General features: G+C 46.3%; 1 protein-coding gene across 12 annotated transcripts in view; it reads left to right on the plus strand.

The window, feature by feature from the left end:
• LOC103652593 (chromatin modification-related protein EAF1 B) overlaps positions 1-11,223 on the plus strand; it is a 37,198-nt gene extending 25,975 nt beyond the window's left edge. For 6 of the 12 annotated variants that reach the window (XM_020550561.3, XM_035966507.1, XM_020550558.2 and 3 more), the window contains 2 exons: positions 9,230-10,693; positions 10,846-11,213. In XM_020550561.3, the coding sequence (XP_020406150.1) occupies positions 9,230-10,627 (1,398 nt within the window). In that variant the 3' untranslated portion in view covers positions 10,628-10,693; positions 10,846-11,213. Of the gene's footprint in view, positions 1-9,229; positions 10,736-10,845 lie in introns of all 12 variants that reach the window. The other 6 variants (XM_020550562.1, XM_020550563.1, XM_035966506.1 and 3 more) reach the window with 2 other exon arrangements.
• The last annotated feature ends 3,108 nt before the right edge of the window (positions 11,224-14,331 follow it).

Genomic DNA, 14,331 nt, shown 5'->3' on the forward strand with positions numbered 1-14,331 from the left:
TCGCCATTGCCGCTGGCAGCGTCTTGTTCTTGCTCCGGCGTCGGCTCGGATCTGGGAGCCACTCGAGGCGCTAGCGGCACGGCAACCTTGCCGCCGCCGAGGACGCCGACGCGCTGGTCAGGTAGTGCGCGAGCTTGGGGAGGGCGCCGGAGCTCCATTGCCGGAGCACGTGCGGCGGCGAGAGCGCGACCTGGGGAAGGCGTCGCTAGCTGGAGGAGGGGCCAGCGGCCACCACGAGCGTAGGGGCACCGAACGCAGAGAGGGCGAGGTGCCGCGGGCCACCATTCGACGGGAGGCCAAACGCGGCCCGAGGCCGACCACGATGACCTGTGCACCGTTCTGGGATGGCTGGGGGTCGGCGGCTGGAGAGGAGCCGCCCCCGAGAGGGAAGGATGAGCCTCCGGGGGCGGCGACACGGAAGCCGGTGGCCGAACCTAGGGCAGAGATGGGGTGGCGGCTGTGGGCGTGGGAGGAAGAAACCCTAATCCTCTGATACCATTTAGGAAACTGTAGTACTTGATGTATTGATAGGAGATGAGGTACAATATATAGACTCACAACTCTAACCCTAATGGCCCGACAACCCAACAGTGGTGGCGGCCCACTCACACACACACACAATCTAACATTATCCACCATCCAAAGAAGTCCATGTCCAGAGGAGCCGGCGAGAGGTCTTGGAGATCATAGTGACAGAAAGGTGAGAGAGATCACACTTGTCTAGAGAAAATATATGCACATAAGACATGCTGAGTCGTTTCAGCTTCTTGATCACAGGCGACACTTTTTTTCTCGAACGCGCAGGAGAACTGCACGTCATTATATTAAGAGAGGGAAAAGGTCCAAGAGGACCAAATTACAATGCCCAGAGGGCAAGCCGAAACACTAGACCAGATTGGAACCCAGCCTAGACCCTACTAATAACAGCAGGAAGACCAATGCTAGCTAACTGCTTAGCTCCAGCCCTATCCCAGCAAATTAACTCATTCAGAAACAAACTTTTAACAGAGCTCAAGGAAGGGTTTACTCCATCGAAGACAACTTTGTTTCGAGTAAGCCATATGCACCACGACCCCAAAATTATGAGGCTATTAAAGCCTTTCCTCCTGCTCTTAGCACCTTTCTCCACCATTCAGCAAAAGATATTTCATCAGCAACATGGGTGAGATCCCCTAGTATCAAGGGAAATAGGATATCATGCCAAAACTACCTGGCAAAGCTGCAGTTGCACATGAGATGATGAACTGTTTATGTTGGGCCCTTCGAATGCGTTGGCTCTGGCCACTGATTTCAAGTCGGGCGACCAGCTAGTCGACCGGCAGGACCGACCAGGCGCCTAATCGCGATTAGGGCGACGATTAGGTCGACTAATCGGTTCTGGTCGGCCTCTGGTCGTCCCTAGTTGTCCTATGTATATTCCTAGGCATATAAGCCATATATATATATATGTATATATGTATTTCTAGGCATATAAGCCATATAGAACTGAAATTAAATTGGAAGTTTGGAACTGAATTACTGAAATATAACAGTAGCAGGCTAGCAGCAATGCAACATAAGTGAAACCAGTGAATGAGCTATATATAAGTGAAACCAGGGAATGCAGCATAAGTGAAACAATAGAGTACCTGCTAGTCTGCTACCTAGAGCAGATCAGCATCCAAGCAAAAAGCAGCAGCAGCATCCAAACAAATGGGTACTGCTGTGCAGAATGCAAAACTGCAGACGCAGACAAGGGGGAAGGAGGGGAGCAGGGATGACAAGCTCATCTTGTGCCTTGTAGATGAGCAGGGGGCAGGGACGACCTTCAAGGATGAGCTGCACGCCGGCGCTGGTGGACGGTGGAGAGCCCTGGAGGCTGGAGCAGCCGCCGCCGGAAGAGGACAGAAAGTTTAGGAGAGGGGCGCAGGCACAGGGGAGGCTTTAGGGTTTAGGGGCGCCAACAGATTTATGCGGCTACTGGGCCCAAAAACGGTGAAGCCCAATAGCACATCTAGCCCGCCATGCACTGGTCGACCAGAAATGGCTAATCGGACGATTAATCGGACGATTTGGACGCCTAATCGACGACTTGGACGACCAGAAAAACAAATCGCGTCGTCCCCCTAGTCGGCCACTTACCGGCGACCAGCCCGACTAATCGCGATTAATCGCGATTAGTCGGACGATTTGTAAACAGAGGCTCTGGCTGCAGAAGACTGATCCTACACGCCCTTGGTCTGATCTCCACATAAAAGTTCCTGGAAAAGCTAGAGCTTTCTTCATGGAGGTGGTCATTACTGAGGTGGGAGATGGCACAAATACAAAGTTTTGGAAGGATAAGTGGTTAAATGGTAAGCGAATTAAAGACCTTGCTCCAAGTTTGTATAATATTATACCCAAGAGGATTATCAATAGCAGGACTATTATGAGACAATTACAGACAGAAAATGGATCTCTGATATTAAAGGTCCACTGACAGTGGGAGTCTTAACAGATTATCTTCAGTTGTGGGATATGACTTCAGTTTGGCAGCTGCAGCCTGAGGTTGAGGATAAACATGTTTCAGTATTGCTCCTAATGGCATCTATTCAGCAAAGACTGCTTACGAGGGCTTCTTTTTGGGGTCTATAATTTTCCCTCATCACAAGAAAATTTGGAAAACTTGGGCCTTGCTAAAATGTCGTTTCTTCATCTGGCTGGTTGCACAAAATCAAGTCTGGACAGCGGATAGACTTGCTAAAAGAGGGCTGAGTCATCCTGAGAAGTGCCCCTTTTGTGATCAAGAGGATGAAACTATTGATCATCTCCTCGTTACCTGCTCCTCCAGGGAATTCTGGTACCTGTTGTTAAGGAAATTCGGTCTGCATTCTTTGGCTCCTCAACCTGATGTTGGCTCATATCTAGGCTGGTGGGAATCAGTGGGGAATATTGCTACTGGGCTCACTAAAAAAGACCTTGATTCCCTTATCATTCTGGGAGCCTGGACCTTGTGGAAACATAGAAACAAATGCGTTTTTGATGGCTGCAACCCCAGTGTTACCATGAGTCTTAGAGCTGCTAATGAGGAAAGGACGCAATGGGAGATTGCTGGTGCCAAGGGGCTCTGCCATCTAGCTGTACCTTTAGCTGAGAGCTAAGGAGGGTCTAATGGATTCATTTATGTATGCTTCCGGAGGCTCTTTTGTACTGGCCTTCTTTGCCCCCTCTTTCCTCTTCTTAATATATTATGGGGCACAATTCTCCTGCGCTTTCGAGAAAAAAAATGCTGAACTATTTCTTGCTCTTAGTCACATAGAACACAAACAATAGGGTACTGCAGCCCTCTCCTTCTAAGTCTATCAGTAGTCCAGCACTTATTTCTTATTGCCAACCAGAGGAAAAACTTGCATTTTGGGGGAGCCCAACTCTTCCACAAACGTTTCCATGGCTCAAATGAAACGGAACCCATGAAAAAGCCTTGTAGCAAGACTTCGAGGAGAACTGCCCAGAAGAAGAGTGCATCCATACATGCTTGTCAGTATCTTGAGAACATCAAGTATTGCTGTAACCCTCTCAAGGAAAGAGGACCACAAATGTCGCTGACCCATTGCCAATTATCCAGAGCCCGCACTACAGTTATGGAAGAATACGCCCTTCAGCCAACCATACGCACCACCTCAGGGGCAATGTCCTGGATAGTATTCCCATGAATCCATCTATCCGACCAGAAGAGAGTAGTAGCCCCATTCCCTAAAATGGTAAACACCGACAAATCGAAAAACTGTCTAACCTGTCGCTGCACCGGGAGGGACAACCCATGCCAAGGTCTGCTCGGGTCCGTCTTTTCCAACCATAACCATTTTGCCTGCAAAGCCCAACTTTTGAATTTTAGGTTGGGGATCCCAAGCCCGCCATAACTTAGAGGCCTCGTGACAATTTCCTAGGAAACAAGACAGCTACCACCATTAACCTCCTATCTTCCTCTCCAAAGAAATCCCCATCGAATTTTATCAATTGATTTAATAACCCACTGAGGGACATTAATAGCAATAAGGAGATAGGTTGGAATGGCCGAAAGAACAAACTTCACCAATGCTGTCCGCCCAGCCAGATTGAGTAGTCGAGCCTTCCAATTAGGGAGACGGTCTGCAATCTTCTCAATCCACAACATAAGGTCACACCTCCTCAACTTCTTATCAGAGATGGGCAGCCCGAGGTACTTGCAAGGAAACGAAGTGGGACTGCATTGCAACACATTGCATCCAGCTTGCACCACCTGATCATCACACCTAATTGGAATGGCGCAGCTCTTAAACATATTTGTTACCAGACCGGAGGCTGAACCAAAACAGTTTAGTACCACTTCAGCACAATTTAGATCTGCTTCAATTGGTTTGATGAAAAGGACCACATCATCTGCATAAATGGAAACTCTATTGCGGACATCAGCTCCTCCCAGGCTCTGTAGCAATCCTCTATTTTCAGCAGCCCTGAACATGCTGCTAAGGACATCCATAACCAACACAAATAACATGGGAGAAAGAGGATCTCCCTGACGAAGACCTCTCCGATGAAAAACATGATTACCAGGCGAACCATTCAAGAGCACTTGAGTAGAGGAAGTGAATAACAAGTTTGAGATCAGATTACGCCAAACAGGTCCAAAGCCCAAATGTGACAATATTTCCCGCAGAAACGCCCAAGAGACTGAGTCGAAAGCCTTGAAAATATCTAATTTCAGCAGTAAACTAGAGATTATCTTCTTGTGAAGGAACTTAATCGATTGTTGCACTAACATGAAATTATCATGGATTGACCTTCCTCTTATGAATGCACTCTGGTTAGCTGCCACCAGGTCCTATAGATGTGGCCCCAAGCGATTAGCCAGAATCTTAGTGGTCAACTTAGCAAAGCTATGAATCAAGCTAATAGGTCTAAAATCACCAGCTGAAATAGCATCTTCCCTCTTCGGGAGAAGAATGAGATACGCGGAGTTTAACAACTCAAGCTTATAAGCATTTCCATGGTAAAGGGAGTCAAGGGCAGCCATTAGGTCGACTTTAATGATGTCCCAGCATGTCTTGTAAAATTTTCCTGTAAAACCATCAGGCCCAAGAGCCTTATAAGAAGGGAGACTAGCAATGGTGTCCCTTATTTCCTTTTCCGAAAAAGGCTGATCCAGATCACTGAGATCCATCGCAGCCCTGTGGCAATTACTCAAATCGATAGTAAAGTGTCTCTGCAAATCAGCACCCAGCAGATTGGAAAAATACCCTTTAAGAATTTGCTGCATGTCATCATGATTAGTAGCCATTCTCCCATCTTCCTCAAGTTTGGAAATGAAGTTCTTTTTCTTCCGATAACAGGCCTGCAAATGAAAGAACTTAGTGTTGGCATCTCCTTCCCTTAGATAATGGATCCGTGATCTCAACCGAGCAACAGTCTTCTCAAGAGACGCAAGGCTAAGACAACCTTGCTTCAACATATTTAGCAACCAAACTTCCCCACTGGAAAGAATTCTGAAGTCCCGCGCCATTTCCAGCCTATGCAACACTTCCCTGACAAGCCCCAGTTGCACCCTCACATTACCCACTTCTTTATGCCCTCAGGACTGCAGATCACGAGCCAACCTTTTAAGCTTCAATGACACCTGTTCCAGTGGGCAGGAGATCCGAACTGGCAGGCTCCATGACGCACCCACCACCTCGAGAAACCCAGGAAGTTTAGGCCAAAAACTCCCGAAGTGAAACCGTCTTTTCCCCATGCAACCATCTCTAACATTGAGGGTTAAGGGACAATAATATGAAGATGTGGTAGCATTACTATGAAGAGAAGTGTCCGGAAATAAGTCTTCCCAACTGCTTGTGCAAAATACATGGTCCAGCTTAACAAGAGTGGGATCGTCCCTCTGATTGGACCAAGTATACCTCCTTCCCTTCAAAGGAACTTCCTTCAGATCCAAGGAATTAATAAGACTACGGAAGTCACCCAACATAGCCCTGTTAATATTGGAATTGTTCTTGTCTTCCTCCTTGAAAATCAGATTAAAATCACCCCTAATGATCCATGGTCCCTCACAGATATCTCTGATCTCTCTTAATTCATGAAGAAAAGAAGACTTAAGATTGTCCTGGTGAGGACCATAAACCCTAGTGAACCACCAGCATTCACCATTTCTCTCCTGCAATTGAACTGAGACCGAAAACTCTTGATAACTGAAGCCACAGATGAAAAAACTCCATCACCCAGGATAACAACACCTCCTCTGGTACCAACCGCTGGGCTATAAACAAAATTACTAAATCCAGACCCCAGAATGGAAAGAATATCAAAGTCTGAAATAGAACATAATTTGGTTTCCTAAAGGCAAACAATTGAAGGCCTAGTATCAACCACCAGAGATTTAACAGAGTCTCTTTTCACACGATCATTCAGCCCTCTCACATTCCAGATTAGAAAACAGCTGGAATCCATCGAAAACAATTAAACACTACCAACAGATCACCTAAACAACACCTAAACAGGTCCGTCCTGAGGCAACACCCAGTCAAACAGCGCTGCCAAAGCAGCAATATGAACGCTAGAGAGCCCAGAAACAAATAACTTCGCATACTTTCTGGCATCTTGGATGGAAATAACTTCATTAACATCGCAGAAACCCAGATGCCTGCAGACCTGAGCAGCTGGTTCGGAACCGAGTTCTGGAGGAATTTTGGCCACCCTCCTGCTCCGCCTGGTATAAAATTACTTGGTATAGTCTTTTTCCTTCTCTTGGTAAACCGTGGAGTTGGCAGCAAGGCATCAACTGGTTTAGTGACCAAACACTGGAACTCGTTCAATGGCGAGGAGATTACCATAGAATCATCTAGAGCCGACTGCACCGGAGTGCCATCTTGATCATCCAAAATAGGTGATCTCATCCTTCTGGAGTAGACCTTGAAAACAGGTGGCTTCATATTCCATCTAGCAGAAGAAACTCTGTCAAGACAACTCACAACAGCCCCCTGCCCAGCCATAGTCGAATCAACCTCCTGAACAACAGCCAAAACATCAGGGTCACCTCCAAAAAGATCATATGGTACCACAACATCCAACAAGGCCAGAACTCCAGGCGACGCCAGCTCCTCAACCGCATCACACGGGAGGGCAGGGGCATCAACTGGTCCAGCCAACGAATCCGAGATAGGCGCCGCCAAAACTTCCACCGGAGTTAATGGGCAGCCCGAATCGTCAGGTGCCACCGATGCTTCCACCGGATAATGGACATCCCAAATCGTCAGAAGGTCCATCACGCGCCAGCACTAATTGAATGTGTGGGCCCAGCCGCGAGTGCACCGAGGCCCGAGGCAAAGAGGTCTGATCGCCAAGCTGCCGCTCCCGCCATGCACGACGACCCTGATCCCGATCATTATCAGAGAGGTCCGGTGGAGGTGGCAGCAGCTCCTCCTCCCCAAGGACACCCTCCAACCCAAGAATCTTCACTGCCACATGGAACACCAACGAGTGTGGAACCCAAACTCTGTCTTCACCAAGGATCGTCAGCCCCACGGGAGAGCGGCACCATGCTTTCAACCTGATGACTGACATGTCCTCCCCGCCGATAGAATCTGGGTGCAGGCCCTGAATTAGGCAGAATGGACCAAGCAAGGCCTCCGTTGTCTCCAATCCCCATAGGTGAGCAGGGATACCTCGGAATTCAACGTCGATGAGGGAAGACATGACACTGCATCCAGAAGCAAAAGTCTGCCGAGACCACCTTTTAACATGCAACCTCAGAGGAGGGACGTGGAGTGACGTCCCCTCACTAATAACTCGAACAACCAGGTCCTCATAAGGGAAGAAGACTAGGAAGGAACCTGGCGCAGCACGACGTAGGCGGAGCGCATCAACGTCAAGGACTCAAGGCCAAACCTTGAGGCGAGCGCATCCCTAACCTCCGTGGCGCAACCAGCTCCTTCCTGCCCAATTACGTTGACGATCAGATCATGGTGAAGTTCTATCTTAGCACGGTCGATCTTCTCGGAACGCCCAACAATTTTCACAGGACGAGGACCATCCAGAGCCGAGGGCGACATGTTCCCCGAAGGCAAAAGCAAAGGAACGCCGCCAGGTCCATCACCAGACTCGGCCCTGCGCCTTCGCTGCCCGCGGCGAGTACGCCGCTTCCCGTTGACTGTGGCAACCGAACCACCAAGCGCTGAGTCGCCTGCCATGGCGTGCTCCGCACCAGCGTCTGCCGGAGCCTCCTTGGAAACTGGCTGCCACACCAACTTGTGCCAAGGAGCGGCCAGGGTTGTCTGCCTGCGCGGGCACTCGTTCACACGGTGCCCCGACAGCCGGTAGAGGAAACACCGAACACGACTCGAACACCTCGCCGCCCGGTGATCAGCAGAGAAACAATTGAAGCATCTTCCCCGCAGATCAACTGGAACGGGTCTGGGAGCTGGCAAGGGAGGGCGACGAGCCAAGCGACGGTCACGACGACCTTGCACCGTCACCCAGCCGCCATCAGCGCTCCCTCCCACGAGACGAGAACCAGGGGGCTGTGAAGACACCAACACCTCCTCTCTATGTTAAGAATTTTTGTCATTGTGTGTGCTCATAAAGGTAGCAGCCTATGTTTGGTAGGAAGTAACGTGATAACGGAAACCACAAAAGCCAAAAGTTTCTACAGGACGATGACCACCCTTGTGGTGTTGTATCCCATGTGACCTAAAGATGACACATTCAACAATTAAGTTTAGTTGAGATATGTATGTTGTGTAGCGAAGAGGGTAAGGTGTGGCAATGAGTATAGAAAAGCTTATTCAACATTGGATCTGTGGTTATAGAATAAGCTATCGAATCTAAAATGATCTATGTGGACAGGTTGTGGTAGGGGTTGGCGTTTGGGTGGATCGAAGAAAAAGATTCTCCAATGTTATTTTGTGGTGGGTTCAGAATTTTGTACATATCCGGCGAAGCCTCCAGACATGGGTGGAAGCATTTAAGAGATATTTAGAGTAGATGGATTATACTCCAAGGAACTGTATTTATATAATAGCGTGATGAAATTAGCAGTCCCTATGTTAGAACCATGACCTAGGATATTAATGTTTGTTACTACTATTACTAACTTGCTTGAGGCAAAAAGGTTTACTGGTTACTATTGTGTCAAATAAAAAGCTTAGTTCGTTAATTTTGTTTGAGCAAGGAAAGTTATGGATAAATTTAGAATTTCCATTTGTGCTTTTCTGCAGTTACTAATACTATTATCTGTTTCTTGTAGCCTGGCCAGAATTCAGAGGAGCATAGACAGATGATGATGCCAGAGTTTCAGTTACAAGTCTCGCAAGGAAATAATCATGCTGTGCATTTCAGCGGTCCACCATATTCCAACACTGGGGCATCTTCACCTGTTCAATCTTTACCTGCCCAGCAGTCCCAACCACATCAGATGCCACAACAATCACACATGTATGGAAACACACACCTTCTTCATACCCAAGGAACAAACCAGTCAAATCCACAGCAACAGCAGGCTTATGCTATGCGCTTGGCCAAAGAGAGGCATATGCAACAGATGATGCCCCAACAACAGCGTCCATTATCTGTTGCCAGTGCAGTGTCAGCTGTACAGAATGGCTCACCGATGCAACAGCAGAGCCAAGGATCTGCAACTTGCGTAATCCCAGCTACACAGACACAACATAAGCAGCAATATCCTGCACAAAATGCACAAGGTAGCTCAATGCTTCCCCATCAGCCTTCAGCCACCACTACACATAAACAGAAGAAGCAACAGGGCCAGCAGCAGCCTAGACAAAATCAACAGCAACGAAATCAAGGCAGTCAACAAGCTAAGCTTATGAAGAGTTTAGGCCGAGGGAACATGATGCAGCAGAGTCCTGTGGATGTTATTCAAGCAAGTGGCATATCAACAAGCTGTAAAGATCAAGTTCCTGATAAGAATATGATGCAACAGGGTCCAGGGCATTTTGTTGTAAGTAAAGGATCAATCCCATTGATACCTCAACCTGGGAATCAACCAAATGTATACACTTCTCAGATGCCTCCGTCTCCAATGCAGACACCGGATATTAGTAATCAGGGTGCAGTCAAGGGTTCTTCCAACCATGCCTTGTTAACTTCCCAGCAAGGTTCACTCCATACGCCTTCACAGTTGGCACAGCAGCAGCAGCAGCAACTACGGTTCATGAATCCGTCACAGAATAATATGCAAAGGTTGATAATGCAACAGAATCGGCATGTGAACACAGATGGCAGGATTGAGTTACCTGCTGACCAAGTACAGCATAACCAGGTAATGTCATCTGCCTCACTTGCAAGAAGTACAGATTCAGGCAGCCCAGGAATCTCATCTATAAGCCAGCGGAAACAAGAGTCATCTCATGACCCAAGTGCAATTACCTCAACCTCGCAGCTAGCTAGCTCACCTCAAGACACCTTTGTTGGAAGTGATAGGGTGTTGCCATCATCCAGCCAAAGCATGCCGCAAAGGCAAATGTCCGGTGGTGTGCCTGTACATGGATATGGCATTGGTGGCCAGGTGCAGCTACAACAGTCTCGGCAGCAACTCCAGTCTCAGCAGCAGCAGCAGCAGCAGCAGAGGCCTGTTGTCCAAGGTGGTGTATATGCTCACCCCTCAAATTCAGGACAAGGATGATGCTGAACCATACTGGGCCTGCATTTCTGAAGAGCCTCCCTTCCCCTTGTAAAGTTACCTGTACAGGTATCTACTATCCAGACATGCTCACAGGTCTGGGGTGCAGTGGTGAGAGTTGTCTCACTAGAGTCACCAGGGCCTTATTTGCTGCTGGAGCATCTATGGAATGGCAGGGCCTCTGTTTTCAGTTTTCTGATAACCTTCCTATGCTTTTGTAGGCGTCCGTGCTGTGGAAGATGTGTGCGGATGATAGTGCTCTTTATTCCCAACTTTGAGCTAACTGTAGCCTCCTCGGTGTCAGGTAGATAATTATTTCTCCTCACCATTTTGGTGCCACACTGCTACCTTCCATGTAGTTTGACCCTAGGTTGCTGGAGGTGGTTCTTGTGAGGGCAAACTCCTTGAGTCGTCAAATTGTAACCACGACACTGGGCCCAGTTGTATATTTTTGCCGTTGAGGTCCATGTTAGAGGCAATCTCTTTTGTATAAGCCTGTATATTCAGCTCACAAGCCAGTCAATGAATGCAAAGCCTTTCTTTGCGTCAAACCAGGAATGTAAAAAGCTTGAGCGTTTTGCGTCGATCACTTATCTTAACTTGTCGTATTCAACTCCGTCACCACGGCTGGCTAGTCTTCCTCCTTGTCGTGCAGGTGTTTCACATCGTTAGCAAGAACGTCAGCATCGTCTTTTCTACCCAATCATCATAAAAAAAAAAGAAACGTACAATCATCTCTCTTTAATCATGTCTTTCATATAGTTTAAATATTTTTTAGCTAGTGTAAATTTTAATCTACATGATATGCATGTTTAATCTATTTGTTTTATGTACATATATGTTATGATAATCTTACTTTATTTTTGAATTAAAATAAAACTAAATGTTTTATTTTTTCCAACAAGAACCGTACTGATGAACAACAATTCTTAGTGGGAGATAAAGTTCTGATATGACTCATCCATATACATCGTCTTCGGTCGCCAATCGCCTCTTTCCTAAACTTTCATAAAAGTTCTTTGGCCCACACAAGAGTATGGAGAAACTCGGAGCAGTTTCTTACAGCCTACAACGTAGATGATGTTTAGTTCACAAGATATAACATAAACGGTAAAGATAACGATTCACGCTCGAATAGCAGCGATAATAAGTTTGAATAGATTGGTATCAGTTTCTAGTGTGGTATTTGATTACGACTGGACTTAAATAAACATAGTTTAACATTACTAGTTACTTATTACGTTACAAATGCGTGAACCAAACATCATCTTACTATTGACAGTCGCAGTCATCATGTGTTGACAGTTGCAGGCCTCAACAGCTGAACCAGCGACGGTTCTAGATCATCGGCTAAACAATGCTATCCCTCAGGCCCTTGTGACATGGACACGATTGCCACTTTCTACAACCTTGTTGTTGTGAAAAGATGTCTCCCCAAAGAGACACCTCTTCAAGTGATCTCATCTACCACAAGACATCTTTTCAAGCAAGGGGATTAGACATAGATTAGTTAGTTAATTATGTAACAAAAGGGCATGTCCTTTGGCATGGATGCAGTGAACAATTGCCTGCTAGGATTAGGTACCTATTCACCGCACGTATAAATATGTACATAGATCAATACAAACATACACTTCTTCCATTCTCTACTTTCACTTTACATTTCAGTTCTCAACACGTTATCATGCACGCTCTCCTCTGAGCATAAGAGAAAGAAGAATAGAGACACTCAAGCACTCAAGTTGTTCTTCACCATGAGAACATTAAAGGAGATAAATAGTCTTATATGAGTATGATTGTCTTCTACTCTATTTTCTGTTCTTGGTCCTTTTTCTATCTGCATCTATATGCATTTAGGACATTTTCAATGTTCTTTCCAAATCACAACGTGAACAAGATCAGGTATGGTCTTGACAAGAAGAATAATGACACTGTTATCCACTGTGAGTACCTATGTCCTATGACAAGAATTCACTTGCCCTCTCGTACTTTCCAAGTTTCTGTTCAACGCTCTCCATCTTGTTGGTAGAGTTTGTCATCGCTCAATCCATTGTTTTGGCCGACTTTATTAACAATTGTGCCACTGATGTTTTATCGGTGTAAAATATCCATTATTAGTGTTGTTCAAAGAGTATGTATGCAACAAACCCAATAAACATACACTTATTTTATTCAACGATCCATTTATTGCACTTCATACAATTTTTGTTTATGCCATATTGTCAGTGTTTGGACCATGGGTCCTTAACCAACTAGTAAATGTGTCGCGTGACCGACTCTAGATGGTGTGCGAGAAGACACAAGTAGTTATCCTGGTTCGGGCAACACAAGGTCCTACTTTCAATAGAGGGGGATGAAGCTTATATTACTCACACCGTGGTGCCTGTAGTAGGGGTTTATAAGCACAACGGGAGAGGGGAAGTCCCCAAGCCCCTAAAGATGATTGAGGCAAATGCCAATATCTAAGACAATGTGGAGGAGTGAGCGTTCGTTGGCGTGTGTGTCGATGTGCCTCCCTAGAGGGACCACTGCCTATTTATACACGAAGGGGAGTGTCCGTAGTGATGTCGAGTGTTGTATTCGAAGGAGGGACGCCCTGACGTCTACAAGCCGACGTGACGACGAACTGTGTTATTGATTCGCGCCTGTTGATTTCTCGTAGAGAGCCGAGGCAAAGACCGAGGGGTTGGCCGTACGCCCAAGCCCCTGAGGGAGAGGTCGCCCATGCCGTTGTTGTAACAGCGCCAGAATATCAGCCAAAGGCTGCTTACGGGGTGCGTCATTGTCCTGGCGCGTGATGACCTCGAGATTCTCTGAATGCGTTTGTTAGGGGGTTAATTCGGGTGTCCCTAATTATTGTTCCCGACACATATGCTTCTTCCATTCTTGTATAAATGTGTACATAGATCAATACAAAGATACACTTCTTCCATTCTCTACTTTCACTTTACATTTCAATTCTCAACACTTGTGTCATGTCTCACTTTCCAACTGCACAAAATTTGGCGGGGGAGATGTCACACAAAGTGAACAAATAGACTTCTCTCATTGCTTTTTATATAATATTCACTCCATCCGATTTTATTGTTCGTTTTAGCTCCATATTTTTATGTCCATATTCATATAGATGACAATAAATCTAGACACATATATAAAACACCCCTAAAATGAATACTATTTTGGGACGGAGGGAATATACTACACGTTGATTAAGGGATTTTTATCTACAGAAGTACAGAACCGACTCGGTTTTGGTACGTCAAAACGCTAACGTGATTTCTTCCCGTAAATTCGTATGGATGTTCTCATCGATAAATAAAACACACCAAGGTATCTAGGTTTCGCCTCTTCGTCTGTTGCACCGTTGCATATGCTACTTCGTCTTGATCATCAGCGTGCACCGACAAATAAGAGATCAGGTCTTTAAAACTGGCATGCTCAGCAATCCTATACCAGCAGAGTACAAATAATATTTTTAGGAAACACTCTATGTGACTGCTCGATCACTTGTCATATTCAACTTTGATAACATGACTCATCTTTCTCCTCGTCGTGTGGACGTTTTACTTCGTCAACAAGAACAAGATGGTGCTAAATGTCGCTGTCGTCTTCTTCTACACGATCGTCATCAAGAAATAAACGTACAAATTTCTCCCTTTATTATGTATTTCATACTATTTGATTTAAGCTATTTACACATGTTTATG

The sequence above is a fragment of the Zea mays genome, chromosome 3 (assembly GCF_902167145.1).
Source record: "Zea mays cultivar B73 chromosome 3, Zm-B73-REFERENCE-NAM-5.0, whole genome shotgun sequence".
Taxonomy (NCBI): Eukaryota; Viridiplantae; Streptophyta; class Magnoliopsida; order Poales; family Poaceae; genus Zea; species Zea mays.